Source organism: Paramormyrops kingsleyae, chromosome 19 (genome assembly GCF_048594095.1).
Source record: "Paramormyrops kingsleyae isolate MSU_618 chromosome 19, PKINGS_0.4, whole genome shotgun sequence".
Lineage (NCBI taxonomy): Eukaryota > Metazoa > Chordata > Actinopteri > Osteoglossiformes > Mormyridae > Paramormyrops > Paramormyrops kingsleyae.
This window is the reverse complement of record NC_132815.1, coordinates 28,416,390-28,444,177: the sequence shown is the minus strand read 5'-3', so window position 1 is coordinate 28,444,177 and position 27,788 is coordinate 28,416,390. Positions and strand designations below refer to the sequence as shown.

The 27,788-nt window shown below is 40.1% G+C and overlaps 1 protein-coding gene across 4 annotated transcripts in view; it reads left to right on the top strand.

The window, feature by feature from the left end:
• Positions 1-27,788, top strand: part of LOC111861011 (signal-induced proliferation-associated 1-like protein 1) — a 139,723-nt gene that overhangs the window by 49,798 nt on the left and 62,137 nt on the right. For all 4 annotated transcript variants that reach the window (XM_023845266.2, XM_072702694.1, XM_072702695.1 and 1 more), the window contains 2 exons: positions 25,535-27,172; positions 27,283-27,413. In XM_023845266.2, coding sequence (XP_023701034.1) covers positions 25,720-27,172; positions 27,283-27,413 — 1,584 coding nt within the window. In that variant the 5' untranslated portion in view covers positions 25,535-25,719. The remainder of the gene's footprint in view (positions 1-25,534; positions 27,173-27,282; positions 27,414-27,788) is intronic.

The following is a 27,788-nucleotide window of genomic DNA, read 5'->3' as shown; positions in this document are numbered from 1 at the left end:
GTGAATGTATGTATATATTTGAGCCTGTGCGTATAATTTTGACACTGTGTGGATTACAGAAAATCCTAAATAAATTCAAACTTGTGCACCCAATTCTTGTTATTAAAAAAATATTAAAGGTGTATGTTGTATAATCATTCCACCCTGGAAAAAAAACAGTTCAAATAAATGATTAAAAGTCCAAAATTAATATGAAATTCATGCCTCTGATGAGTGTATGTAAACTTTTGACCACAACAGTATATGCTCAGTTTGAATATGATGCCAACAACACATTTTAAAAAGTTGGTACAGGGGCAACAAAAGACTGAAAAAGTTGGCCGATACTAAAACAAAACACCTAGCTGAATATCTCACAACTAATTAGTTTAATTGGCAAAAGGTCAGCAAGATGACTGGGTATAAAAAAGAGCCTCTCAGGCAGGCAGAGTCTCTGTGGAGTGAAGATGGGGAGAAATTTACCACTCTGTGAAAGACTGTATGAGCAAATAGTGCCACGATTTAAGAATAATGTTCCTTGACATAATATTGCAAAGAACCTGGGGATTTCATCATCTAAGGTACATAATATCATTAAAAGATTCAGAGAATCTGGAGAAATCTCTGTACATAAGGGCCTAAAACCAATATTGGATTGCCATGACCTTTGGGTCCTCAGGTGGCACTGCATTAAAAACAGACACAATTCTATAGTGGAAATCACTTCATGGACTCAGAAACACTTCCAAAAACCCTTGTCTTTGAACACAGTTCCATCGCTACATCCACAAATGCAAAGAAGAAGCCATATCTAAACATGATCCAGAAATGCCACCGACTTCTTTGGGCCTGAACTCATTTAAGATGGACTGAGGCAAAATGGAAAACTGTCATGTGGTCTGACAAGTCAAAATTTCAAATTCTTTTTGGAAATCATGGATGCCATGTTCTCTAGGCTAAAGAGGAGAAGGACCATTCAGATCATTATCAGCGGACAGTTCAAAAGCCAACATTCGTGATGGTATGGGGGAGCATTAGTGCCCATGTCTTGGATAGCTTGTACATCTGAGAAGGCACCATCAATGCTGAATGATATATATACAGTGAAACCTTGGATTGCGAGCACAATTCTTTCCCGGAAATGTGCTTGTAATACAAAGCACTCGTATATCAAAGCGAATATTCCCCATTAGAAATATTGGAAACTCAGATGATTTGTTCCTCAACCCAAAAATATTCATATAAAAATGATTCATACAAAATATAAAGTAAAAATGCAGAAAACAAATTAACCTGCACTTTACCTTTGAAGAGAATTGTGGATGGTGTGAGGGAGATGAGAAAGAGGAGAAGAGGAGGGTAGGACGATTTTCACTATAACTAATGGATTCACTGCTATCTGTTGGCTCACTGGAATGTTTTTCTTTTTGTGCGACTTCAACAAGGAACCTATCCAATGACAGCTGCTTTTGCATCCTTTTCGATATTGCGGAAATGTGGACATTGCATTGTTGCTAAACAGATTCGTTGCTCACATTGCTACGCCATTATTCAGGTGGTGCTTTTCTTCTAAATTTTGACTATACGAGTGAGGCACGCCGACTGAGACCGAGCATGGAAAACGATTACTCACAATCCCGCAGTGAGAGAGAGAGAGAGAAGAACCATCCGCTCAGTTATGATCATGTGACGCTTGGCAGACAAAGCGTATACATAATACTCGTATTGCAAGACCTTGCTCGTTTATCAAGTTAAAATTTATTTAAAAAATTTGCTCGTCTTGCAAAACACTCACAAACCAAGTTACTCGTAATCCGAGGTTTGACTGTATATATATATATGGAGCAACAACATGGAGGTTATGGAGCAACAACATCTTTCTCAGGGAAGGCCTTGTACAATTCAGCAAGACAATGCCAAACTGCATTCTGCACATATTACAATAGCATGGCTCCTTAGTAGAAGAGTCTGGGTGCTAGACTGACCTGCCTGATTCTGGCTAAATATGCATTGTTATATCCTGGTTTAATCGAGGTTCTGCTGGCAGAAGGTAGGGCAGGTGCAATTCAGTCAGTCAGGACTGTACTACAGTACACATAAGAGTGACATACTAGACCATAAGTCCATACAGCATGCAGCCTGATGAAGGAACAAAAAACTGTCCTTCAAGCACCAGGACAGTCAGGAAGACCTGTTACAGGCCATTAAAAGAGAGAGGCTTCAACATGAACCAGCAGACAATTTTATCAGGTGGATTCTGACACTCTATATAGCATTTCTGAAAATTGACATTTCTTAACATTTTGCTTTCTTTTAAAGGAAATTGGGCATTTGCATTAATACGGTACATAAACTGCCAGTTTTGTTATTGTTAAAAAAGTCCTGGTTGTTTACAGTATATAATGTAAAGAGTACAGGTGTACAGTAATATGCCATAGCAGTGATTATATAGACAGTTTGGAGTCAAGCAGGAGTACCCTATCCATTTCATTTGAAAGCATTTGCAATATAAATGTGAAACCAGAACATGATAGTTTGATTTCTGAGCTTTATTAATGCTATTGTGTAGCTTTTGCATGTCAGTGGAATGTGGTTCAGTAAAATTTAGTCCTTGGACTATACATCCTGAAAGTCCACATTTATTCAAAATTTGTGCAAAGATTTCATTTTTCTTCTAGTAAGTTGTCAGTTGACAAATTTGAGTCTCTTAACAACACTGTGGGATATTAGGATTATGAGCAATAAAAATGATGTGGTAGTTATGGGTGATTTTAATCTACCGGGGATACAGTGGGACATTGTTGCTGGCTCTTCTGAAAATGAACTTGAGATGGTGGAATTAGTACAGGATTGTTTTTTTACTCAGTTTGTTAACACCCCTACCAGGGGAGATGCCATTCTTGATCTTGTTTTGTCTAATAACCAGGACAGGATTGGTAAATTAGATGTTTTAGAACCACTTGACAGTAGCGATCATAACATGGTTAAATTTGAGGTTAAGTTTAGTGCCCGAAGAGCAAAGTCCAAATCAAAAATATATAATGTTAGGAAGGCTAACTTCAATTGTATGAGATTAAAACTAGAAACCGTGAACTGGATGGAGTTAAATAACAAAACTGTTGAAGAGGCATGGGAATTTTTTAAAAGCACATTATTGCAAGTACAAGAGGACTTCATACCTGTTTCTAGCAAGAATAAATCTAGGAAATTGCAACCTAGGTGGTTTAATAGGGACATAAAGTATAAAGTAAGGAGGAAAAGGGCTTTGTTCCAGAGATGGAAAATAACTGATGATGACATAATAAAGCAAGAGTATCTAAATCTACAGGCTGAATTAAAAAATGACATTAGACGAGCTAAAAGGAATGTCGAAAGGAAGATCGCATTGGAGGCTAAGGATGACGTTAAAAGTTTCTTCCAGTATTTTAACTCTAAAAGAGCTCTAAAAGCTGAAATTACTAATCTGCAGGATAGTAAGGGTCTTATAATTGAAAACGACATTGACATAGTAAATGAGTTCAATGATAGTTTTGCACGGGTATTCACTGTCGAGGACACTAGTAACTTACCAGTTCTTATTACTAATTCAACATCGTCTATAACTAATATATATATAACTGAAGCTGATGTTTTGCAAAGCCTAGCTAAGCTCAAAATAAATAAATCACAGGGCCCTGATGGCATCTTACCTATAGTGTTAAAAGAGATGAGGGATATTATTTGCCGACCCTTAACATTACTGTTTCAAAAATCCTTATCTGAAGGTGTGGTACCTTCTGATTGGAAGCATGCCAACATAACGCCCATTTTCAAAAAAGGGGATAGAAGTAATTTGTCAAACTATAGGCCAATCAGTCTAACTTGTATAACTGGTAAAGTTATGGAGGCTATAATCAAAGAGAAAATGGTAGATTACCTGGACTCAAATAACATTTTGAGGGATAGCCAGCATGGATTTAGGAGAGGTAGATCCTGTTTAACAAATCTGTTGGAGTTTTTTGAGGAAGCTACTCAGGAAGTTGATGATAAGAAGGCCTATGATGTCATCTATTTAGATTTCCAAAAGGCTTTTGATGTTGTTCCCCACAAGAGGCTCTCACTTAAACTCAAAGCGACAGGTATTTTAGGAACTGTAGCGACTTGGATTGATAACTGGTTAACGGATAGGAAGCAGCGAGTAGTTATAAGAGGCTCGATGTCACAGTGGGCCTGCGTTCATAGTGGGGTACCGCAGGGTTCAATTTTAGGACCACTTTTGTTCCTAATTTACATAAATGATATAGACACCAATATATACAGTAAACTGGTGAAATTTGCAGATGACACCAAGGTGGGTGGTGTAGCAGATACTGAACTAGCGGCTCAGCAGCTACAGCGGGATCTTAATTTAATTAGTGACTGGGCTGACACCTGGCAGATGAAATTTAACATAGACAAATGTAAGGTACTCCATGTAGGGAGCAGAAATATAAAGTACAGGTATTTTATGGGACCTACTGAAATAAAGGTAGCTGATTATGAGAAAGACCTTGGTGTGTATGTTGATGCTTCCATGTCTCATTCTCGCCAGTGTGGGGAAGCAATAAAAAAGGCCAATAGGATGTTGGGGTACATCTCCAGGTGTGTGGAGTTTAAGTCAAGGGAGGTAATGCTAAGATTATACAATTCCTTGGTGAGACCTCACCTAGAATATTGTGTACAGGTTTGGTCACCATATCTTAAAAAGGACATAGCGGCCTTAGAAAAGGTGCAGCGTAGGGCCACAAGAATGATTCCTGGTCTTAGAGGAATGTCATACGAGGAAAGGTTATTTGAGCTAAATCTGTTCAGCCTCAAGCAAAGGAGACTGAGGGGGGACATGATCCAGGTCTATAAGATTCTAACAGGTTTGGATGCTGTTCAACCGAATAGTTACTTCAGCATTAGTTCAAATACAAGAACTCGTGGCCATAGGTGGAAATTAGCGGGAGAACATTTCAAACTGGATTTAAGGAAGCACTTCTTTACACAGCGTGTAGTCAGAGTATGGAATAGTCTTCCTGATAACGTAGTGCAAGCTGAATCCTTGGGTTCCTTTAAATCAGAGCTAGATAAGATTTTAACAACTCTGAGCTATTAGTTAAGTTCTCCCCAAGCGAGCTCGATGGGCCGAATGGCCTCCTCTCGTTTGTATAGTTCTTATGTTCTTATGTTCTTATGTTCTTAACAGAGTTAGCAGATTTGGATTTGGATACAGGACAAAAGCATGCTGTTTGATTGTAGCTGGACATGGTGGAACATTTCAGGGTACTGATGCTTATGGATGCCTAAAAGCAGACTCAGAGCAGATACTGTCACTTAGAGTACTGATACTTATGGATACATAAGAGCAGATTCTGAGCAGATACTGTCAGTCTGTTAAAGTACTAAGACTTATGGATGCCTTAGAGCAGACTCTGAGCAGATGCTGTCACTCAGAGTACTGAAACTTATGAATGGCTAAGATCAGACTCAGTGTAGATACTATCACTTAGAATACTGATAGTTATGGATGCCTAAGAGCAGATTCGGAGCAGATACTGTCACTCTGTTAGAGTACTGATACTTATGAATAACTAAGAACAGACTCTGAGTAGATACTGTCACTCAAAGTACTGATACTTACGATCATCCCTTTTTATTGATGAGTTAACAAAAATATATAGTAACTTTAACCATATGTTACAGATGCACCTTAACAGGGTTATGGAATCTCCCATCTTTTTCACAGCCATGTTGAATTGACAGCAGCATGTCTCTTAACTACTACTTACCATCACTGAATGATCAAATAATGAATGGTTGGTTACATAAGGGAGCTGGATTCAAGTGTAACCATGTATTATATAAAGAAATCAGAAAAAAAATCAGCCTGACTAATGTAGTAATGGTTTGATGTACTTACTTGTCTGTTTCTTAAAACGTGCATCCTGGAAATTGACTCGTCAGTTCCTTTAACATAGTGTGTGAAGTCTTCTACCTGGAAACACTGATCATCCTGTTCTTGGTGATTTGTCCTACTAAACCATGAATGGTATCAAACTTATATTTTGCCCATTTAAGGAAAAAAACTAAACCCAGAACAGAAGAGGTAATTATGAGAGAATCACATGCGTATACAATATATTTTAGGTTAAACCTTACTTTATGATATCTATGACAATCAAAATCTGGATGTGCTGCTAAAATTACTTGTGTGTAAATTTGCTGGAAAAATATGATGAGAAGTGACCACAGAGGTATAAGAGGGTCATCTGTGTTGTTTCAGGCTACTTGGATTCTGTATTCACCCTTGTCTTAATTGGTTTTCATTGTTACATCCCTGTGGTCTGCACTTATAACTTGTTGAGCAGATAAATCAGTTTTTGGTTACATTTTGTAAAGGCATTTGAATCCTATCTGTTAAGTTTGTATGTTCTTTCCATGTCCCCTGGGTACGATGGTTTTATCCGGCAGTTGAAAGGCATGCAGTCAGCCTAACTGGGGTCTTCAAGATTCCTGTAGTGTGTGAGTGTATGCCCTAAGCAAAATTTGATTAGCCTACCCCGCTAATTATTTTTTGTTCTAGGAATGTTTGCCAAATGGTAACAGTTACAGATAAGGTATGGAAAGGTTCAAAGTGTTCGGTTTTCCTGATGTTCCCAGAACGTTATCCCATCCATGGTGTACTCCAGCATTGAGCTCTGTGCTGCCTCGGATAGGCTCCAAACCCCCGCCCCCTACAGGAAGAGCAGTTGGAAGATATATGGATTAATTAATAGTATTAAATGTGACACACATTTACTAAATATAATTAATATGATGAGAAAAAAAATAAGTAAATAAGAATCTGGCTTCACCTTTTATCTGTCAGCTGATGTCTTCATTATGGAATCTGTACCCATAGAATGAGAGCTGTACCTCTGCATTAGATGGGAGCTGCATCACTGCATTAGATGAGAGCTGCACCTCTGCATTAGATGAGAGCTGCACATCTGCATTAGATGAGAGCTTCACATCTGCATTAGATGAGAGCTGCACCTCTGCATTAGATGAGAGCTGCCCATCTGCATTAGATGAGAGCTGCCCATCTGCATTAGATGAGAGTTGTACCTCTGCATTAGGTGGGAGCTGCACATCTGCATTAGATGGGAGCTGTACCTCTGCATTAGGTGGGAGCTGTACCTCTGCATTAGGTGGGAGCTGTACCTCTGCATTAGGTGGGAGCTGCACATCTACATTAGATGGGAGCTGTACCTCTGCATTAGGTGGGAGCTGCCCATCTGCATTAGATGAGAGCTGCCCATCTGCATTAGATGAGAGCTGTACCTCTGCATTAGGTGGGAGCTGCACATCTGCATTAGATGGGAGCTGTACCTCTGCATTAGGTGGGAGCTGCACATTTACATTAGATGAGAGCTGCCCGTCTGCATTAGATGAGAGCTGCACATCTGCATTAGATGGGAGCTGCACATCTGCATTAGATGAGAGCTGCCCATCTGCATTAGATGAGAGCTGCCCATCTGCATTAGATGAGAGCTGTACCTCTGCATTAGGTGGGAGCTGCACATCTGCATTAGATGGGAGCTGTACCTCTGCATTAGGTGGGAGCTGTACCTCTGCATTAGGTGGGAGCTGCACATCTACATTAGATGGGAGCTGTACCTCTGCATTAGGTGGGAGCTGCCCATCTGCATTAGATGAGAGCTGCCCATCTGCATTAGATGAGAGCTGCCCATCTGCATTAGATGAGAGCTGTACCTCTGCATTAGGTGGGAGCTGCACATCTGCATTAGATGGGAGCTGTACCTCTGCATTAGGTGGGAGCTGTACCTCTGCATTAGGTGGGAGCTGCACATCTACATTAGATGGGAGCTGTACCTCTGCATTAGGTGGGAGCTGCCCATCTGCATTAGATGAGAGCTGCCCATCTGCATTAGATGAGAGCTGTACCTCTGCATTAGGTGGGAGCTGCACATCTGCATTAGATGGGAGCTGTACCTCTGCATTAGGTGGGAGCTGCACATCTACATTAGATGAGAGCTGCCCATCTGCATTAGATGAGAGCTGCACATCTGCATTAGATGGGAGCTGCCCATCTGCATTAGATGGGAGCTGCACCTCTGCATTAGGTGGGAGCTGTACCTCAGCATTAGGTGGGAGCTGTACATCTGCATTAGATGGGAGCTGCACCTCTGCATTAGAAAGCAGGACCAACCCCAGCAGCCTGCTAATGCCACCATGTGGGTCATTTATACTTTTCCCTTTTATTCTCTCTATCTGTTTTAAATATTTTTAATCAATATTATTGTTTGGAACACAAATAAAGATTCTGTTCTGGAGGAGTCACCATTTTGGAACAGTTTGTGAGCATGATGTGTTAGGAACATCTTAACACATTGTTCATTTTTTTCCCTTGACTCCTCCAAAAAGATGTAAAAATAATCACATCCATGCAGTTTAAATAAGTTCAGCCATCAGATAGAGGTGTGGTTTACACAGATGTACATCAAGGCAAAAACATGTTCTACCTTTTTATATTTTTAGACAGAGTAACATTCAGCATCATTTGTTTAATTTAGTAAAAGGTCACACAGCTTCTCATTCACTCACTTAGTAAGTCTTAATGTCAGAGTTCATAGTGTTAGTCTGTTTATAAATGTAATTAACGGGCTCCTTTTAGAGATAGGTGCTTCAAAACATTTAGACATGTAATGTAATGTCAAACTACATTGTCAGCTTCAACACCAGTCTAACTTTGAATTGATTTTTTTATCACTCACTTGAAGCATTGAGTTTTCACTGGTGTTCATGCATGTTTAGTGTGGAAAATTTATGTTCAATCTAATTTGGAAATTACAATATAAACTTCAGATCTTATTTTTATTTACATTTACATTTTATTTATAGCAGACACTTTATCTAAGGTGATGTACAAGTGATGCAGGTCCATTACAAGCTTACAGCCATGTTGATTGATTTGGGGATGCATAAGAGATTTGGGCATGCAAAAGAAATTTGGGCTTGCACAAGAGATTTGGGGATACACAAGTTTTAACACAGCTGCATAGGACTCTGCATAGGCAGCATAGTAACCTGTATAATAGTTTGAGGTCCCCAAGAGGTTTTGCTTATGGCACCTTGTGGCTGAGCAAAGTACCCTGGAAGCAGAACAGGATACATGATTCTTACGCTCTTTGGTTTATAGAAGACACACCTAGTGTCAGCTATCATAGGGACCCAATGGTGCTGATCCTCTCTCACCCCTAGACAAAACAAGGAGGTAGATAACCACTGTTACACATGCTGTTGTTTGATCTTAGTGCATCTTTGATGAAATATGTTTTTAAAGTCCCTCAGAAGTCTTTCTTCAGTCCACTCTAAGAGGGCTTTTGGGCACAATCGTAAATTAAGGATTCCTCGGCACAAGTGACTTTTCCTTGATAGTACTCTACAGTGTATGTTATTGCTCTAGTATAAAAACAGCCGAGATGATACTGGTCATGATGAAATGCCAGACTTGATGATGAGTGACTCTCAAAGGAGGATGGGGCAGTGTCCTTTTCATGCTTTCTGAACTTGAGCTACTACTTGTAGTATGCAGGGACAATAAGAGTGATGCAGCAGGGGCACGGATACCCTGGCAGAGTTAGAGGCGCTTTACAGAGCACTTTGAGTACAGGGGCACTAGCAGAAAATTATCAATGGGATTACCAGTGATTTTCATGAGGTGACACTAACATTATTATTATTATTATTATTATTTTTGATGATGATACTTATAGTAATAATAATCAGAATAATAACATTATTGTTATTATGATTATTATCATCTAACTATAATTGTTTGTTCCATTCAAATGTGTATGAAGTAGAACATTGTTAAAATAGTAATATAGGTAAGTAATTTATAGATAATTAATTTTAAAATGTAACAAAACTAATTAGGATAAACCACAAATTGATCGACCAGGTTTTATAGACATGTTCACCCAGGAGCATTGCAGTGGAAACGAGGTAACCCTGCGAACTGAGGGCAGAACCTGCACAGTTAGTGGTCTGGCGGAGCAGCGCAGCTTTTGAAGGTTTCATTTCTGAAATCAAATCTCTATGGGGGTGCCTGCAGGGACGACTAGAGGTTTCCAAGGGGGGCTGTGGCCACCCCAGCTGCCCCCGGGTGGCAGCCTTGCTTGAATACGTAAAAATTATACATAAAATGAGGTGGTGGTGGTGGTGGGGGGCTAGGGAGGCATGAATGTGTTTACTGTTAGTCTTGTTGAACAGTAGTCAGGCATTTCTGGGCAAGCAGCACATACTGGTAGGATTGTGTGAGAGGGTTACAGATGTCCCAGAGACTATCAGAGATTGTACCAGCAGTGAGTGTTATGACGATAGGAGCAAAGCAGTTGTTTGGGATATGTTTACAGATGCTATGTGCCAATGATGCCAGGCTCAAAGCCCTAGAGAAATATGGTTAACAACCCTGGATTAGATGAATAAGCCTTGTATGTTTTTTTAATAATCCGGGATTCCATAAATTGTGCTTGCACTGAATTATAATAAAAATGTTTCTTTTTTGCAGCACAGGGTTGTAACAAGCCTGTCTCATGCAGCAGAGAACAAGCCCAGGGACATATGTTCAACATAGGGCACACACTCCTGCCCAGAATCACACACTGTAGACAATTTAAAGTCAAAATAACCATCTGTTGTTGGACAGTTTAAATTGCCTCCGTTTTAGTAGATATTTCGAAACTTGTGCAAATTTTTGATCTGTGGCTCTGCACCACGTCTTCAGTTCCAAAGTAGAATTACAGCCTCTCAGCTCCTTTTAATTACATGCTGTGCTTTTAGTACTATTTCTGTACTCCCTGTGCTTGTTGCTGTGTCAGTGTTGCTAAGGCCTGGAAATGAGGACTAATTTGCTGAGGGAGACTAGGTTTTATGAAGATCAAACACATTTTAAGTGAATGGAAGAGACTAGTTCCCATCACTCTTGAACTGCATTGAAGTGAAACCTGTTAGCTCTTTAATGACCTAGTTTTAGACTGGGGAAACACTGACCATTGACAAGAACACTGCACTTGACCTCTTTTAGATCTTTGCTTGTTTTTAATTCATTCAGGTATTATAAGACATTCAGGTGTTGTAGTGTTAAATCTTAGTGTGCAGTTCCGTGTTTGTCATTGCATTTTGCTGTAAAATGGTAGTAGATGTATTTGGCCAGGTTATCGTCTACAGCCCATGTACGTGGGTGGTTTTGCAATTACAGCTCATTGGTGAGTAGCTTCCAGTGCAAGCCAGCAAGGATTTGTGGTTCTTCAGCTTTTCAGTTTTAGATCATGTAATTATGGCATATCATTCATGGAGAGCTGTGACAAGCACATTAAGCAAGTTAATTCTCTAGTCCCATCACTCAGCAGTGAAGCCTATATCCCATTATAAGTCTTTATTTTAGTAATTTAGTATTTACTCTTTTAGTAAAAAATTATTATTATAGGGTGGTTTATGGGGTCAATTACCAAATGCTCCCATAGTATGCTATGGAAAATAATAATAATAATAGTATAAATAAATACTAGAAAAAAACCAGCCACAGGACCTTAACCAAGTTAAGTGGTTGAAAGATGAAATTATGAAAAAGTTATAATAATAAAATATATAAAAATAAAATGTATATAATAAATGCAGCTTTGGGACGGCACGGTGGTACAGTGGTTAGTACTGTCGCCTCATACCTCTGGGACCTGGTCCAGTCTTTGCCGTGATTTAATGTGCGGATTTAAGGCATCGTGGGGTTTCTTCCAGGTCCTTCAGTTTCCTCCCACAGTCCAAAAAACATGCTGTGGTTAATTGGGTTAGTGTGACATCCCTGGGTTGTTCCCTGCCTTGCACCCATAGGCTCCAGACCCCCTGCAACCCTGAATCGGACAAGTGGTTGCAGAATATGGATGAATGCGTAGAAATTATGCTTTCCCAGTTTTTTTTCTTCAGACTTTTACTGTTAAATGGCTTTCTGATTTATGTTATGAATGACTTGCTGGCTTTGTGACAAATTTGGCTTTGAGAAGATTATTCTCATAAGTGATTGTAACATAAGAACATAAGAACATAAGTAACATTCGGGATTAGGATGGTCAGAGACTGTAATTATCCAGAGGCCCGATGACAGAATCCAGCTGGGCAGCTCAAGTCTCTGTGTGCAATTAGGTCCTTCCCTGCTCCTTAAATAAAAACAAACTACATTTGACTCCAGATTATATACCTTAGTAGTTGTCTTAGAATGTTTTAGCTGATTAGTTTATGGTTGATCTGATTACTTCTAGGTTTCTCTTACAGTTGACTTATAGGATAACCATGTGAGTGTTCTTTTATGGAAATGCATCTTCAACAATGCAAACACATGTATTCATTCACATAATCCTTTGATGATTAGACAGTTTCATAAAAATGTGCTCTGTGAAGTCACTGTCATATTATTGAGTGATGACTTCTGATGTCTTTCTCTTCAACAGTAACATCCTTATTTTGAATGATGCTTCAGCAAGACATCAATGAAATTTAGATGAATATGCTGTGATTCTAAAGGCTAAAATGAATATTATATATGAATAGTTTTGATGTTATCAGTCACTCTGTATTTGTGTGCATTACCTACATAATAAATGGCTTTGACATTTATTGTTTTCCCCGTGTGGGGAATACGTACCAAAGCAGATGCTTTCTGTTAATGGAATAACTCAAAAATGTCTTTGACAGATCTTTTTCAAACTTTGCAGGCACACTGTCTGGGTAGTGGGCTGGAACAGATCAAATCTTGAGACAGACTGCCTGCAAAATGAAGCAGCGCCAAATTGTGATAGCAAAAAACTTGCAGTTTCAGAGACTTGATCCCATGAACACAACTCAAAAAAGCATTTGATGAATCTTTTGCAGACACACTGTATTGGTGACAACTGGAACTAATACTTGAAATGAGTGGTAACAATGGGAAGGATAAAAGCAGATGACCTTGTGAACGTCATAAGTCAAAAAGCATATAATGGATCTTTTTACTGTTTTAGGAAAAGATTTTATGGGTGAATTACTACACCTTATTTCATTTTGAGACAAATTGACCAAAAAATGCAGCAGCAGTGCTACGTGGCAGTAAAGTAGGGAAAAGGCAGCTGTAGAAGATTGTATTGTGAATACAGTAACTCTAAACATATTTTGAAGATCTTTTTTCTAACTTTGCAGACACATTTTATGGGTGATAATCCGAAAGTGATCAAATTGTGAAACAGATCATCCCAAAACTGAAGTAGTGCTACATAGTGATGGCAAAACAAAGGACAGTTTCAGACACATTTGACACAATAACTCAAAAAGGATCTGACAGGTCTTTTTCAACTTGTGCAAACACGTTGTGTGGGTGAAGATCTAGGCCTCATCAAATATTGAGACAAATCATACCAAAATTGAAGCAGCACCACATAGTGATGGCAAAGAGAAGGGCAACCTCAGAAACTTGATCTTGTCAGCATGACATCTTAATAATTATTCACATTGTATAGGTTACAATCTGGAACTGTTCAAATTTTGACACAAATTGCACACAAAATTAAAGAATCAGCACTTAGTGACGGCCAGCAGAAGGGTAACAGGGATTAGACACTTGACCTTTTGCAGAGGAAAAATCAGATATTATTACTCCATTTACTCTATTTTATCTTTGATGGATCTTATTACCACTTCACAAAACAGTATATGGATGAAAATCTCCACCTAAATACATACCTGTACACTTCATAAACATCATAAAAATAGCCCCCAAAATTAAAATAACGACAGAGGGCAGCCAAGGGCAAAAATGGAGGTTTGCAATTTATATCTTGGGAACACAGTCATCTACCATCATAATGTATTCCTTGGATCTTTTTGAAAACTTCCCAGTAAATGAAATTCATCACGGGCAACTCAGTGAAATTTACCATGGAGGTATTTAATTGTGTCACTTAGCCCTAGTCCAAAAATCTTGCTAATCCAATATTATATATAAAATGAACATAAGAACATTACATTTTTGTTTAAGTTTTTTTATTGTGGTAAGTTGTGCAATTACATCTGACCATCCCAAGTAAATGGAGCTGAAGTTATCTAGAATGTGAAGGGAACTGTAGTGTACTGTACCGTACAGTACCAAATACTGTACAGTACTACAGTGGCAGTACAGAACTGTATGTACTGTACAGGTATAAAAGTCTCGGACGACACTCGCAATGATTTTGTATACAGGGCCTGCGTAGACCAGTTGCAGATGATGAAATTTAAGTAGCCTCCAAATATCGTACCAAATATCGTACCGTATCATGCATTGCAGTAGTTAGCAAATTCCACAAACGTGCTTTTTTCGTTAAATACATGCTTCGACAACATACTTTGATTACAAAGCATTACAAACTATTACATTTAACCCAAGTAAATGGAGCTGAATTATTCTAGAATGTGAAGGGAACTGTAGTGTACTGTACCGGGGTGTGTTTCCCAAAAACGACAGAAGTTAGCAGTAACAATGCATGGTACTATAGTGGTTCAAACTAACCAACATCCGAAGTACGACTGTTTCCCAAAACCGTCGTACCGCAGTAGTTCGAACTACAATGGTTCCAGTGATGATTGGTCTGACTCATGACTAATCATGCACAAAAACGAACAAACTTTATAATATCAATGGTCCAACTTTCACAGCGGTCACATACAAAAACTCGCGAACTGTGTAATATCATATAAATATATAATAATCACATATATGTCATCAATTTATTGTGTCAGTCACATAACACCAATAATATGAAAAACTCAGAAATAGCAATAGCAGCAAAATAATGAGATGCTTCTTGGGAGTGGTAAACAGAAGAACTTTTAGCTATGTCACTGCATTTTGTGAATGACGCTCCATCTGTAATTACATTGATTTCAGTTCATTGTGTTTCAGTCACACTACGAACACTTACAAATTCCTGGTCCTACGTTGTTGCTTACAGAATGTTAGTGGCTGACTGGGATAGACAGGTGCGTATTATATCCAAACATCACAGACATAATTTCCCGAGTACAAAGGCATGGATTCGTATCTGACCGCTGTTGTGTCATTCTACTCTTCCATTATGGCAATGACACCTGTCAGTGATTAAGGAGTACTTCATCAAAGCGCTGTACTCTTTTCTAAGGCGTCTGTTGTCCCTCTGAAGTTATGTGTGCACAACACCCAATGGTCTGCATAGGGCTACAAATACACACATGTACACATACAAGGGATAATAAAAGTTGTCCTTCAACATGCTTTGTGGTTGTCAGTGACCTCCAGATGAATAAGTAAATTAGGAAATTTGGCACAGGTGGGAAATTATGTGCTGCTTGAACATGCTCTACACTATTTAAAGCCTTATGGCAGTGGGAAGAGGTCCTATACGCCAATGTAAGTATGGCACAGGCACGAAAGCCACAATTTACAGCCGCAGAGCTTGCTGTGGTGGTGGCTACTGCACTGCTGCACAACATGGCTGTCACAGCAAACATCCAGGTGCCTGACGATGAGGAGGTGTTGGCAGAGGAGGCTGAAGAAGGCCATGTTGAGGATGATGAACCGCATCCTGTAGGCCTACAAGTATGACAGCGGTTAATAGAAAATATGTTTGGCCCCTAATGCCCCCCCCCCACCTTTCTCCCCCACTGGCCCTTTTCTTTTTCCCTCCCCATTAGTTTCCCCATTGTTTTGCCATTAAGTTCCCTGTTGTATAACTTACTTCCCCCATGTTTCATTCTATCATGATTTATTATTATTATTATTATTATTATTATTATTATTATTATTATTATTGGGCTTTATTCTTTTCTTTTTATTTTATTAATGTCTTTTTTTATATATATTTCTCTATTTTTTTTTTTACTGTATGTGGCGAAGTGTACCATATGGCACAATGACCACTTGGTGCACAACATTCTTTACTAAGCAATACACACTTACTGCATATGCTACTATAGGGGTAGACATCCTTATTAACCTGTTTGCAGGTTTTTTGGGATAACCGTTCGATCAGTTGTTCAAACCCAGGTGTACGAACTCTTCAGTCGAACAGTCCACTACGTACTACTCTAAGTACAGAGTTGCAGCGAAAAGCTGCATGCCTAAAGGCCCTTTCTGGATAAAATTAGCCACCCCTGTGATAATACAATACTTTGCAGTCTGAGAATTCTCCCTACCGTACTTATGACAGAGACCCACACAACGATTACGTTTCAAACTACATTTTCAGACCACTTCACATAATATGTGATCGTAGAGCTAAATTATTCCTTATTAGGTATTAAAGATTATAAAAATTTTTACTTACACAGTGACTACCCTTCTTAAACTGCATTTTCCACCATTCTCGAGAGCTGTAGTTCGAACTACACAACTTAACGACAGTGTTTGCCATATTTAGTTCAAACTATGGTCGTTTAACGATGCATCGTACTACGTAAGTTCGCAGCGTTGTTACTTCCGTAGATCAAACTATTGTTTTGGGAAACACCTGCGTCATGCTTACATAGTTCGAATCATGCAAGTTGCTAACATAGTTTGCAACTATGGTTTTGGGAAACACACCCCCGTACTGTACCAAATACTGTACAGTACTACAGTGGCAATACAGAACTGTACAGTATGTACTGTTCAGGATAAAAGTTTTGGATGACACAATGATTTTTCTAAATTTTAATACTGCACACGAATATTTATATTGTCATGTTTTTGTACAACTTCTAAAACTTTTACTTGTAAAATTTTTAATACTGTACAGGAAAATACACTAGTAGAACTTGTTTGTTGGCAATTGCAGGCCTTGATATTTAAATATCATGTAAATAAGAGCACTGTCTTGAAAATCAAAACAAACAAAATGGTGCAAGAATGCAACTTTGTACAGAAATGTAAGCACACTTTAAAAGAAATTAACATGTTAATACTGGCATCCATCTATCCATACCTACATTCATTACCCATCCATGCATTCATACACATCCAATTATCCATCCATACATCATAACTATGCAGGGTCTTGGGGGCAGGGAATATCCCAGGATGGGGCGGCAACCCATCACAGCTGATAAGAGCTCTCTCTCCAAAAGCGAAGTTGGCAATGAAGTGTGTTTTAAATAATTATATAGGGGTGGGCAATCTTATCTGCAAAGGACCAGTAAGTATGCAAGTTTTAGGATTAGCCTTTAGGTCATCTGTTCAAACCCAGATGTGAGAACTCTTCAGCCAATTACTCCAGTGAAAACCTGCATACACAACGGTCCTTTCTGGATAACAGTAATGACAATAATAAGGGCAATTTTGAATCATCAGTTCCCCTGAAGTCCCTGAAAGCAGCTTTAAAATTAATTTATTCACTCTTTTGTTTCGCTCAACATATCCATCCATACAGTGGTTGTCCATCGAATGCAAATATGATGTATCGTACCCTACGATTCATGTGTGTGGTCTGAGGAGGCTCTGCAGCCCAGTCTGGAGGCACATAATCCATCCATATAACCATAACACTTATTCAGGGATGGCTTGTGCTGAGACTGGAGCGAGGCCCAGCAGGCACTGAGTATGAGGTGGGGGGCATTTTAGAGACGGCAGAATATGAACCCCCTTTCCTGGAGGTACACAGCTGCAGCATTACCCACTCTGCTGTTATTTTGCTATATGTACAGTATAGTCATTTCTAATTGTTCTGAATAAGATTATGTGAGAATATAAGTTAGACTTTGGTGATTCTGTTTTAATTCAACAAAATTCCAAAAAAAATGTGATTTTGATTTAATTTATATAATCTTCACCCGCGACCCAGTAGGATAAGCGGGTTGGACAATGGATGGATGGATGGATAATCTTTAGTTGGTTAATATTCAAATGTGCACAATTATGTATTATTTAACTGCCATTATAGGCTATATATTCTTCAAAATTACAGGAAGTTTGACAAACAAACCTGATCAACGTTTTAGACTTGTCTAAATTTTGGACATACTTGAATGTTTGGCATATATACATTTGTTTTCTATGACATATATTATGTTGATGCCTTTGTGTTAATTTCAGAAGTAAATTTTTGGATTCTTTCCTCATTAGGAACTTTGGAAAGTACAGTTAACAAAACCAACAAGTGCTATGATGAAATATGACCATGGTTCCATGATGTAATTGCTGCAAAGAAACCAATACTGGAGGCAACAAATAAAATACCAGCTTGGTCCAACAAATACAGATAGTGGAAAGCAGAACAGTGAAATATGCAGATGAGTCCAAATTTCAGAATTTTGGGTCAACCCTTCCTGTCTTTGTGAGAATGTAAAATTTTTGATGTCTGCATGTATGGTTGCATGAGGAAGGAGGTGAGATAGTGTGCGGGGCTTTGCTCACGAAGATGATGATGATATTATGTAAAGTTTAAGGCACACGCTCAGCACAGCTACAAGAGCATTCTGCAGCGACACTCCAACCTGTCTGGTTTGCATTGTGTTGGGGGACATTCTGAGTTCAACATATACCTGAGTCAACAAGGGAGGGGTTTGCATTTCACTTTAACCAATAACAGTCTTCATTGTATAACAGCACCACATTAATTAAAACTAGCATTTCCTGCTAAGTTTCAAGGTGCACAGATTTGTAAAATACCCTTTTTATCGTGTGTGCCTTTTGTTACGGGACATGTTATAGATACAAAGCATCAGAACATGCTTCCCTGCAAAAATATTATGGACCTTGATCAAAGGGCCCACAGACATGTGGTTATGCTGCCAAGGTCAAGCTCAAACCGGCAACCGTCCGATCACAGACACAGGAACAGCATGCCAGGTGGACACCTCATGAAGCTGGAGGATTGCTCAAGGCTACTGTCAAAGCGTGGCTATTTTGAAGAATCTAAATCCAGATTATTTAGATTTAACCTTTTTTGGGCCATTACATAATTGCTTATATAATATTTCATAGTTTCAGCATCTTCAAAATTAATATATAAAATAGTGAAAATAAAAAATCTTACTCTGAGTAAGTGTGTTTCATTTTTTTTCCTGGGACTATGTTTATATAAAAATGTTCAAAATATTTGAGATAAGAAGATTTCTGCATTTTATGCCTTGTGACAGTGGGCACTAGTGGGAAAAATACCTATTATTCTGCTCAATATAAATATAAATTATTTAAAATATAAATATATTCATATAAAAATAGATATAAATATTTGCCCCCATTTGGTCCAGTGATTTATTCTTTACGTCTGACAATGTTTTAGTTTTTTGCCTTCTGATTTTAAATTTTATATTTGATATTACTGTTTGGCCACAGACTCTCTTCTAAAGGGCTTAAGTGTAATTAACTGTCAAAACAATCAATTTAATCAGTGACTGGGCTGATACCTGGCAGATGAAATTTATGTAAGATAATCCATGCAGGGAGCAGACATATAAAGTTAAGATATTTTATGGGTTCCACTGAAATAAAGGTAGCTGATTATGAGACCTTGGTATGTATGTCGATGGTTCCATTTCCCAGTCTCGCCAGTGTGGGGAAGAAATTAAAAAGGCCTGTATGATGTTGGGTTACATCTCTAGGTGTGTGAAGTTTAAGTCAAGGGAGGTGATGCTAAGATTATACAATTCCTTGGTAAGACCCCACCCAGAATATTGTGTAAAGGTTTGGTCACCTTACCTTAAAAGAGTCATTGCTGCCTTAGAGAGGGTTCAATGTAGAGCTACAAGAATGATTCCTGGTCTTAGAGGAATGTCTTATGAGGAGAGGTTTGCTGAGCTGAATCTGTTCAGCCTTGAGCAAAGAAGAATAAGGGAGGACATGATCCAGGTATATAAGATTCTAACAGGTCTGGATGCTGTTCTACCAAATAGTTACTTCAATATTATTTCAAATACAAGAACTCATGATCATAGGTGGAAATTAGCGGGAGAACATTTTAAACTGGATTTGAGAAAGCACTTCTTTACATAGCGTGTAGTTAGAGTATGGAATAGTCTCCCTGTTAGTGTAGTGGAAGCTAAAACCCTGGGGTCCTTTAAATTAGACCTAGATAAGATTTTAACAACTCTGAGCTATTAGTTGAGTTCTCCCCAAACGAACTAGATGGCCCTTTTGTTTGTAAATTTCTTATGTTCTTATATCAGTATATATAAATTCAGCTACAGAATGCTTTTATTGGCTATAGTTACAATTTTCCTGATCAGTTACTTCTATGAATTAATTTCATATCAATACAACTATGAATTAATTATGGGTTCATTCCTGCCTTGTCCCCATAGCCTCTGGGATTGGCTCTGGACCCCCATAACTCTGAATAGGATAAGTGGTTACAGAAAATGGATGGATGGATGGATAATTTATATTCAAACATGCAGAATTTGGAGAGGTTTATCTAGGGACGAATAAATGTTATATATTACGGGCTTATTTCCTCAAAGATGGTTGGTTGGGTATAGTTCAGCTTGAGTGTTGTAACCAGCCTGCTTAGAGAAAATGAGTGAAATGGTGGGACCTCCTATGGACCTGTTGTTCTACTGAAGCCTTTGATGCACACTTTGGAAACAAAGGTGATGTGTGGAGTGCTATGAACGGGAGGGGAGAACAACCTCCTGGCTCATGCTAAACAGTGAGTCTGGCCAGGTTGGACTGTGGATGGACTGGCCTCCAGTGAACACCACCCCCAGGCCTGGCTCAAGGGGTTGGTTCTAGTAATGCTTTGTTGGACTGAGTACTTCTCTTGCCACCTTTCTTTGGGAGTCTTTACAGTTCAGAGTCTTTACTATATATCAAGGGAGGTCCTACCAGGATCTCATGTTCTGGAAATGGGGTAGGCAACCCTGAACTGGAGTGCTGGTCTCTGAATAACTATCTGCCTGAGATCAGATAAGGTTCATCAGAGACCCGGTAGGATAGAAAACCTACTGGATACCGGCACAATAGGATCAGGGTTGCATACCCCTGTTCTGGACTACTGTATATGTATATTGTTAAAGCGTGAAAAACCCTCTGTCATGCTAATCTCACATGTAATACGTTCTAAACTTTCTTTAAGGTCCTCCTAGAGAAGGCAGAGAATGCTTATAAAATCTCCATGCCCCAGCATATCTCCCTCTCTCGTCTGCCTCCTCAGCTTAACAAACATTTAGTGCAGATCATGGTTCAAAATGGCAGCAGTACGGATGAAATCCACCTCAGGACCAGCTGAGGACCCACCTGGAGCACATGAGAATGCTGCACTAGTCAGGGTTCGCTGCTGGTATTCTGAGTGGTTGGCAGGCATCAACTCATCTGTAAGGGGGCAGGTGTGCTTGGTGTGTCTGTTGCGTGACTCTTGAAAAAGCCTTAGCCTGTGATCTCCTGCTAGCTGGATTTTTTAAGCTTAGAACCAGTGTGCTGAACATGGAATTGTCTTTGTAGTGCCAGTGTCTGCATACAGAAGTAGTTCCATGGGGTTTTGTTTATTGAATGCAGGCCTGACATGCAGTTGAACATGCTACAATTGCTATTCACCTGTGATCTGTGTGGGGCTGAACACCATGAGTTGAATTTGAATTTTTTTTAAGTTTTAAGTTAAGAGATTCAGGGTTATTGCTGCAGATTTCAGCATCTGTATTATGTACAAGACTTGGAAAACAATCATTTCTTGTATTAACACTATAAGAGAACATGAATCATATTTTCTAGTTGCAATCCCAGGTGGTCCTACCAGGCTGCATCTAAAATCAAAGACATAAACTTTTACAGGAAAAGAAATATCATTACTAGATCAAAAACAGATCTCTATATTTAAAAAATAAAATAAAAAAAATTAGCCAAACAGTGTGTGTGAGACTTTAAGCACACAGAGCAGATAGCCTTACTCTCAGATTCTTCTGGTTGTTACTTTGGTAGTATTTAATATCTACTGTCAGGGTCCGAGCCTGTCGAACCCTGCCCTCTGTGTCTTCTGCACATTTGGGCAGCAGGTGTTGCTGGCCATCCTGTTCTCCACCCTGACTCCTGTCCTTCAGCCTCAGTGTGCTCTCCCTATTGCATGGCTCTCCGGGTTGAGTGAGTGGCTTAAGGACTGCAAGTCATGGGTTTGAAACTGGTTAATGATCGGTCTTATTTCTTTCTTTGTATTAGAGTTTCTGTTCCCCAGTGTTTTATGTTTCCTTTTGAGTTTCCTGTTCTAGGTTTGCCCTCCTTGTGTTCTGTTCTGGTTTTATGTCATATTTTGTTTTCCTGTTTATTTCCCTAGTGCAGAATTTCCCTGTTTCCCTAGTTTCAGGTCTTTAGTTCCTTAGTTCTGTGTTCATTTGTGTTAGTTGCTTCACCTGTGTCTTGTTGTTCTGTGCCCTTGTCGATTGGTTATTTTTGATAGTACTTGTTATCAATATATTAAAGTGCCTGCCTTTGTTCATTTCCCTAGTTGGTTATTACCTCTGTTACTGTGTGTTGTCTCTCTCTGCTTGGTTTTTCTAGTTCCTGCTCCCTTTGTTGCCTGGTTTCCCTAGCATGTTGATTTATGGTTCCCTGATGTTATTTTGCCCATTTAGTTCTGACCCCTTGTGGAGTTTTCCCTTCGATGTTTCTACTAATTAATAAATTCCTTGTCTCATGAGCCACTAAGTGGATCGTCACCTTCTTTTTCCCACATACACCATGCCACACCGTAACAATCTTACCAGTATTTTACAATATAATTCTGGGGAAGCATACTTGATTTGGGCTATTTTTGGCCATCTAATAGCATAATATGCAGTTCCCCAGTCCATGGTAGTGACTCAAATCTACCTGCAAAAATATTACATTGGAGTTCTGGATGCCCAGCGTGATTCTCTACTTCTGTGATGAATCCTCTGACAGCACCTCCTACAGCAGGCACATGGTTTATACGCAGGGTGAATCATAGAGCCTCCGCTCAGCCCATACAGTATGTGTGTGTGAGCTTCCTCTTTCAAGCACTGCATGAATGTAGCCTGTGCTTGTGAAAATCCCTGTTGGCAAATTAGTAACCCAGTGTCTTTCAAGATATTTTTCATAAATCTGGGTTGCTGTGCTCATTTTTAAAACATCAGAACATCAAAAATTGAAATTATGACATATATTTCCTAGCCAGGGCAGATATAGATACATGTAGGGAACGTCAAAAGATGTTTTTTTTAGAGCATAAATTTGCACGGTATAGCTGGAGCTTGAGGCTGCTACCTTCTGCTGTGAGGCTACCCTGATACAAGGTCTTCAGTTTCTCATTCTGAAGAGCTTAAACTGCCTGCAGCATAATCATAAGGATATATCTGCACCAATCAAGAATGCATCCCCTTTTATGTGCCTGTGTTTGTGAGTACAGAGGGGTGTGAGCAAGAGTGTGTGTCTTTGCTTGAATAAAATAAAATTAAAACATTAATGATGCAATATAAATATAACAAGAATCAAAGCAAAATCTGTTGATAGCATGGGTGAATGTTACTGCAAAGCCGGCAATGTGTCGATAGATGTATTGTGGCTATGATGTGCTCTCTGTATCCACATTTAGCTGTTAATGGTTGTTCATAAATTTGTTGGAAGGTGCTCTTGAGAACAGCAGTTAAGTCTGAAAATAACCTGAGCAAAGAAATTACTGCCAAGTGAAAGTGCATTGCCAGGGTATACTAATTTATTCTGATACTCTAGTGGCAAAACAAATATTGATATAAAGTTCACAACATACAATGCATCTAATTTAGGGGAAAAAAATGTATCAGGCTCAGTTTGTATGTTGTTTTTGTCATAGAATGGAGTTCCATTCCAGCTGAAAGAAATATTAGTGAATGCAGAGACCTTAAATCAAGTTTGTTATTTCAGTATACTTTCTCGTGTAAATTAAAAATGCAAACCTAATTTCTTAACCAAACAATCACAAATAACAAATACATTTACATTCAAACTAAAAATGTTAAAAAAAGTTATTGTCATTTGTAGTTTTATCATTCACATTTGTAAATAGTACATGGGTAGTGCTATGTATATATATACACACAAATGATGTACAGTATAATGTGAATCCCTGAGGCTCAGTGGGTAACACTATGCCCTTGCATCTCTGGGTTTGGAATTCTAATGCTGTCCCTGCTTCTTCTGTGGAATTTGCATTTGCCCTGTGGCACATGGGTATCCATGTGATTAGGCGAACTGCTGTCTGATTTGCCCTGTGGGGCCTACGATGGACTGGTATTGAGTCCAGAGTGTCCCACTGCCTTGTGCCCTGTACTTCCCAGGATAGGCCCCAAGTTGTCTATGGCCACCATACTGCATAAACATTTAAGGAAAAAGCTGTATGTATATGCAGGCATATGTAGTATCTATCAAGGAAAAGAATGTTTGTTCTTTAAAAAGCCTGTGTAGTTTGCAGTCAGGACATGCCCCCGGATACCAGTAAATAGTTGTACTAATAGAGAAAGGGGATTTTGTGTTGGGGAGGGAGCATTTCTCATTTCAGATATGGAATGACATATAGTGTGAAATTTATAGAAAATAATATAGTATGAAAATTAATATAAATTATATAACATAAAAGTTCCTTAGTAGCTATAATGGAGATAACAGCTGGATTAACTTAATTGTGTTGCATTGTCATTCTCGTAGTTAATCTATAAACAATCAGAATCAGAATGTTTATTGCCACAAGACCAAGGCTGGTGTAAATTTGTTTTGACACAGCTATAGTTGGTGACACCATGACAATAGACAATTAACAGTTAGGCATGCATTGATTTATACTGTTTCTCATAAATTCTTGTATGAAAGTAATTAGAACATTCTGATTATTGTTAGAGTTTTGACAGTCTTCCACTCTTCTGTGTGTGACTCAGTGGCTTAGGGCTCTGGGCCTGTGATGGGAAGGTCGGCAGTTCAAATCTTATGGGTGGCAGAACGATGTTACAATTGGGCCCATGAGCAAGGCCATTAGCTATAATTGCACCAGGAACTGGCTGACCCAGCATTCTCAGTTGTTTGTTGTTTTGGAGGGGGAAAAAAACTAAATTGTTTAGACAGCACAGTGATCACTCGCTTCCCATTTAGATATATCATTTTCAGTAGCTGGTTGCCAACTTGTGGCCTGTACTATCACAGGATTAGGTGCTCTCTTGAACAGTTTAGGGTGGTGAAGTTGCTTCTGGCCAAAGCCCTTATACAATCTTGCAGAATATACACCTGAACATGGCATTTCAATTGATTATTTCTCAAGCGGCAACAAACTGAATATCAATGTTTCAATATATAGCCACTGAAAATGTATTAGTTATCATGTTAAATAACTTGAAACAGTAAACCTAACTGTGTAACTGAAGAACGTTTTGCATGAACTTACCATATTCTGTCCGTGGAGTGTTGGTAGCAATCAAGACGAGGAAGAATCTTCAAGGTTCTAAACCTGGCATTTCTACAAAAAGCAAAATCTAATCATTTTTGGTCAGTGTGCTGTGCAGAATCATGACTCTTTCTGCAGAAGTAAGCTTTCACATTTCTCTTTTGTTAATTCCTAAGGATTTCTTCTGTCTGCCAGCATGAGGTCCAGTGGAGTACTGAATAGCCTCAGTGGTGCCCCGGCCTCGTGACTGACCTGTTTGAAAGCCCAGTCCATGGTTCTGTGGAGCAGCATCCAGGCCGAGCGGCAGGCAGCCTCGGTGGCCGCCATGTTCGAATACTAATCGTCCTAGCAAAGCAGAGCCATGACCAGCTTAAAGCGATCGCAGACAGAACGATCTGTCGGAGGTTCTGTTCCCGCCACGGATGAGTTTTATACTCGCCGCCTGCGCCTGCCCAATGGAGGGGCGCCGCCCCCTCGCAGCGAAAGTGCCCACTTGTCTGGGTGCACACCTGGGGTGCCGAAAATGGGTGTACGGGCTCGAGTGGCTGACTGGCCTCCACGTAAGGATGGAGGAGGTGTGTGGCACATTACCGTGGAAACTGACTCCCCCAGCACCGTCGGAGGGACACCGAGTAATCTTTCATCTAAACTTGGCCACTTAGTCAGCCCTCAGGACTCGTCCATGCTGCGCAACATCCAGAATACGCTCAAGAGCAAGATGCAAAGTGCCAGCCGTGGGAAGGACAACCGCTTCCTGTCCCCCGATGGCTATCTCGGGTCCCCTCGCAAAGGCATGCGGCGCATCCGACAACGAAGCAACAGCGACATCACCATCAGTGAGCTGGATGGAGATGGGGCTGAAGGATGGTCCTTTTCGGGGTGGACCCCCATGCATAGGGAGTATGGCAGCACATCCTCTATCGACAAGCATGGCTCCGGGGAAAGCTTTTTTGACATGCTCAAGGGTTACCATAGTGACCTACCAGACCAGCGTAGTTCAGTATCTGAAAAACTGGGGGAGTTGTTTAGCATAGCCCCCAAACTGGCGGGGTTAGACCTCCCCGAAGGACCAATAGGTGTCCAGAGAGGTAGCCCCTCGAGTCGCTTAAAGGAGAGGGAGAAGCCCCTCAAAAAGCGATCAAAGTCAGAAACAGGAGGCGAGTCCATTTTCCGGAAATTACGCAGCGCTAAAGGGGATGGCTGTGATTCCCGAGCCGGATCGGATGCAGAGGATGGCCGGTCTGAGGATGGCGGCCCGCCTGCCAAGCCGTGGGTCTGCCAGAAGGGCTTTGCACATTTTGACATTCAGAGCCTCTTCTTTGACCTGAACACAGCCACTCAAAGTGGACAAGCGGCCATCAAGCGCAAGAATATGACCACTGGCGCCTCGGCTGCCGCAGCTGCCTCCGCCTCTACTACCTCATCGACCTCCTCTGTCCAAAGTGGGGCATCCAGCTCCCCCTGTGGCAGCCAGGAGGAGCTCAGCTTAAAGGACAGCCCCACCCTCGACCCCGGTGACGACAAGAGTAATGAGCTTTTGCTCAGCTGTCCCTGCTTTCGCAATGAGATTGGGGGCGAGCTTGAGCGAGATATCAGTCCCTCCAAGGCAGGCAGCATCGGCAGTGGGGGATCCGCAAGTGGAGAGGACAGCCCCTTTGAGTCCTCGCTCAGTTCCCGCTGCCCCAATGCTGCGTTAGCCATCCTGGAGGCCCCCAAGGACAGTCAGGGCATGTTTAATGAGTGGGGGAAACGCTACTTTTTGGAACACGTGGACCTGGGCTCTTGTTACTATAGGAAGTACTTCTACTTAAGAGGTGAGTTCTCTTCCCAAACATGTGAGAGTCAGTCACGCATATCACGCATGTATTTTTGAAACAGAAAAAAAAATGATATTTGAAAGAAAGTTCATCTATAATAATTTTAGAGCACTGGAACTACTTCGGGATAGATGAGACACTAGGACCAGTGGCCATGAGCCTTCGCAGGGAGAAGCTGGAGGACCACAAAGACCACGGTCCGCAGTATAACTACCGCATCATCTTCCGTACCAGTGAGGTATGCCACTGCTGAGCTACTCGAGCACCTGCTCCTGTCTCCTGTCAGCCAGCTCGCCCGCTGCCATTCACAGTGTGGGTGTTTCTGACTTGAACTGAAAGTCAGTTTCAGTGCCTGCGGCCCACTTATGAAACATGCTGTGTGGATCAGCTTATCGCTCTCACAGCGGAAGGCTTTCTCTGGATATATTTGGCTTCGTTAACCCTGCTTGTTGCAGAACTGAAAACTGTTGGTGTTCTGTTGAATCACTTTGTCAAATCATAAATTGTAAGTTTTATTAGTTAACAGCTATTTATTTTCATTTATGGGTTATAATCCATTTTGCATCTGTTTATCCAGCACTGGATTTCTGTGTGCTTATAGCAGGGCATAAGG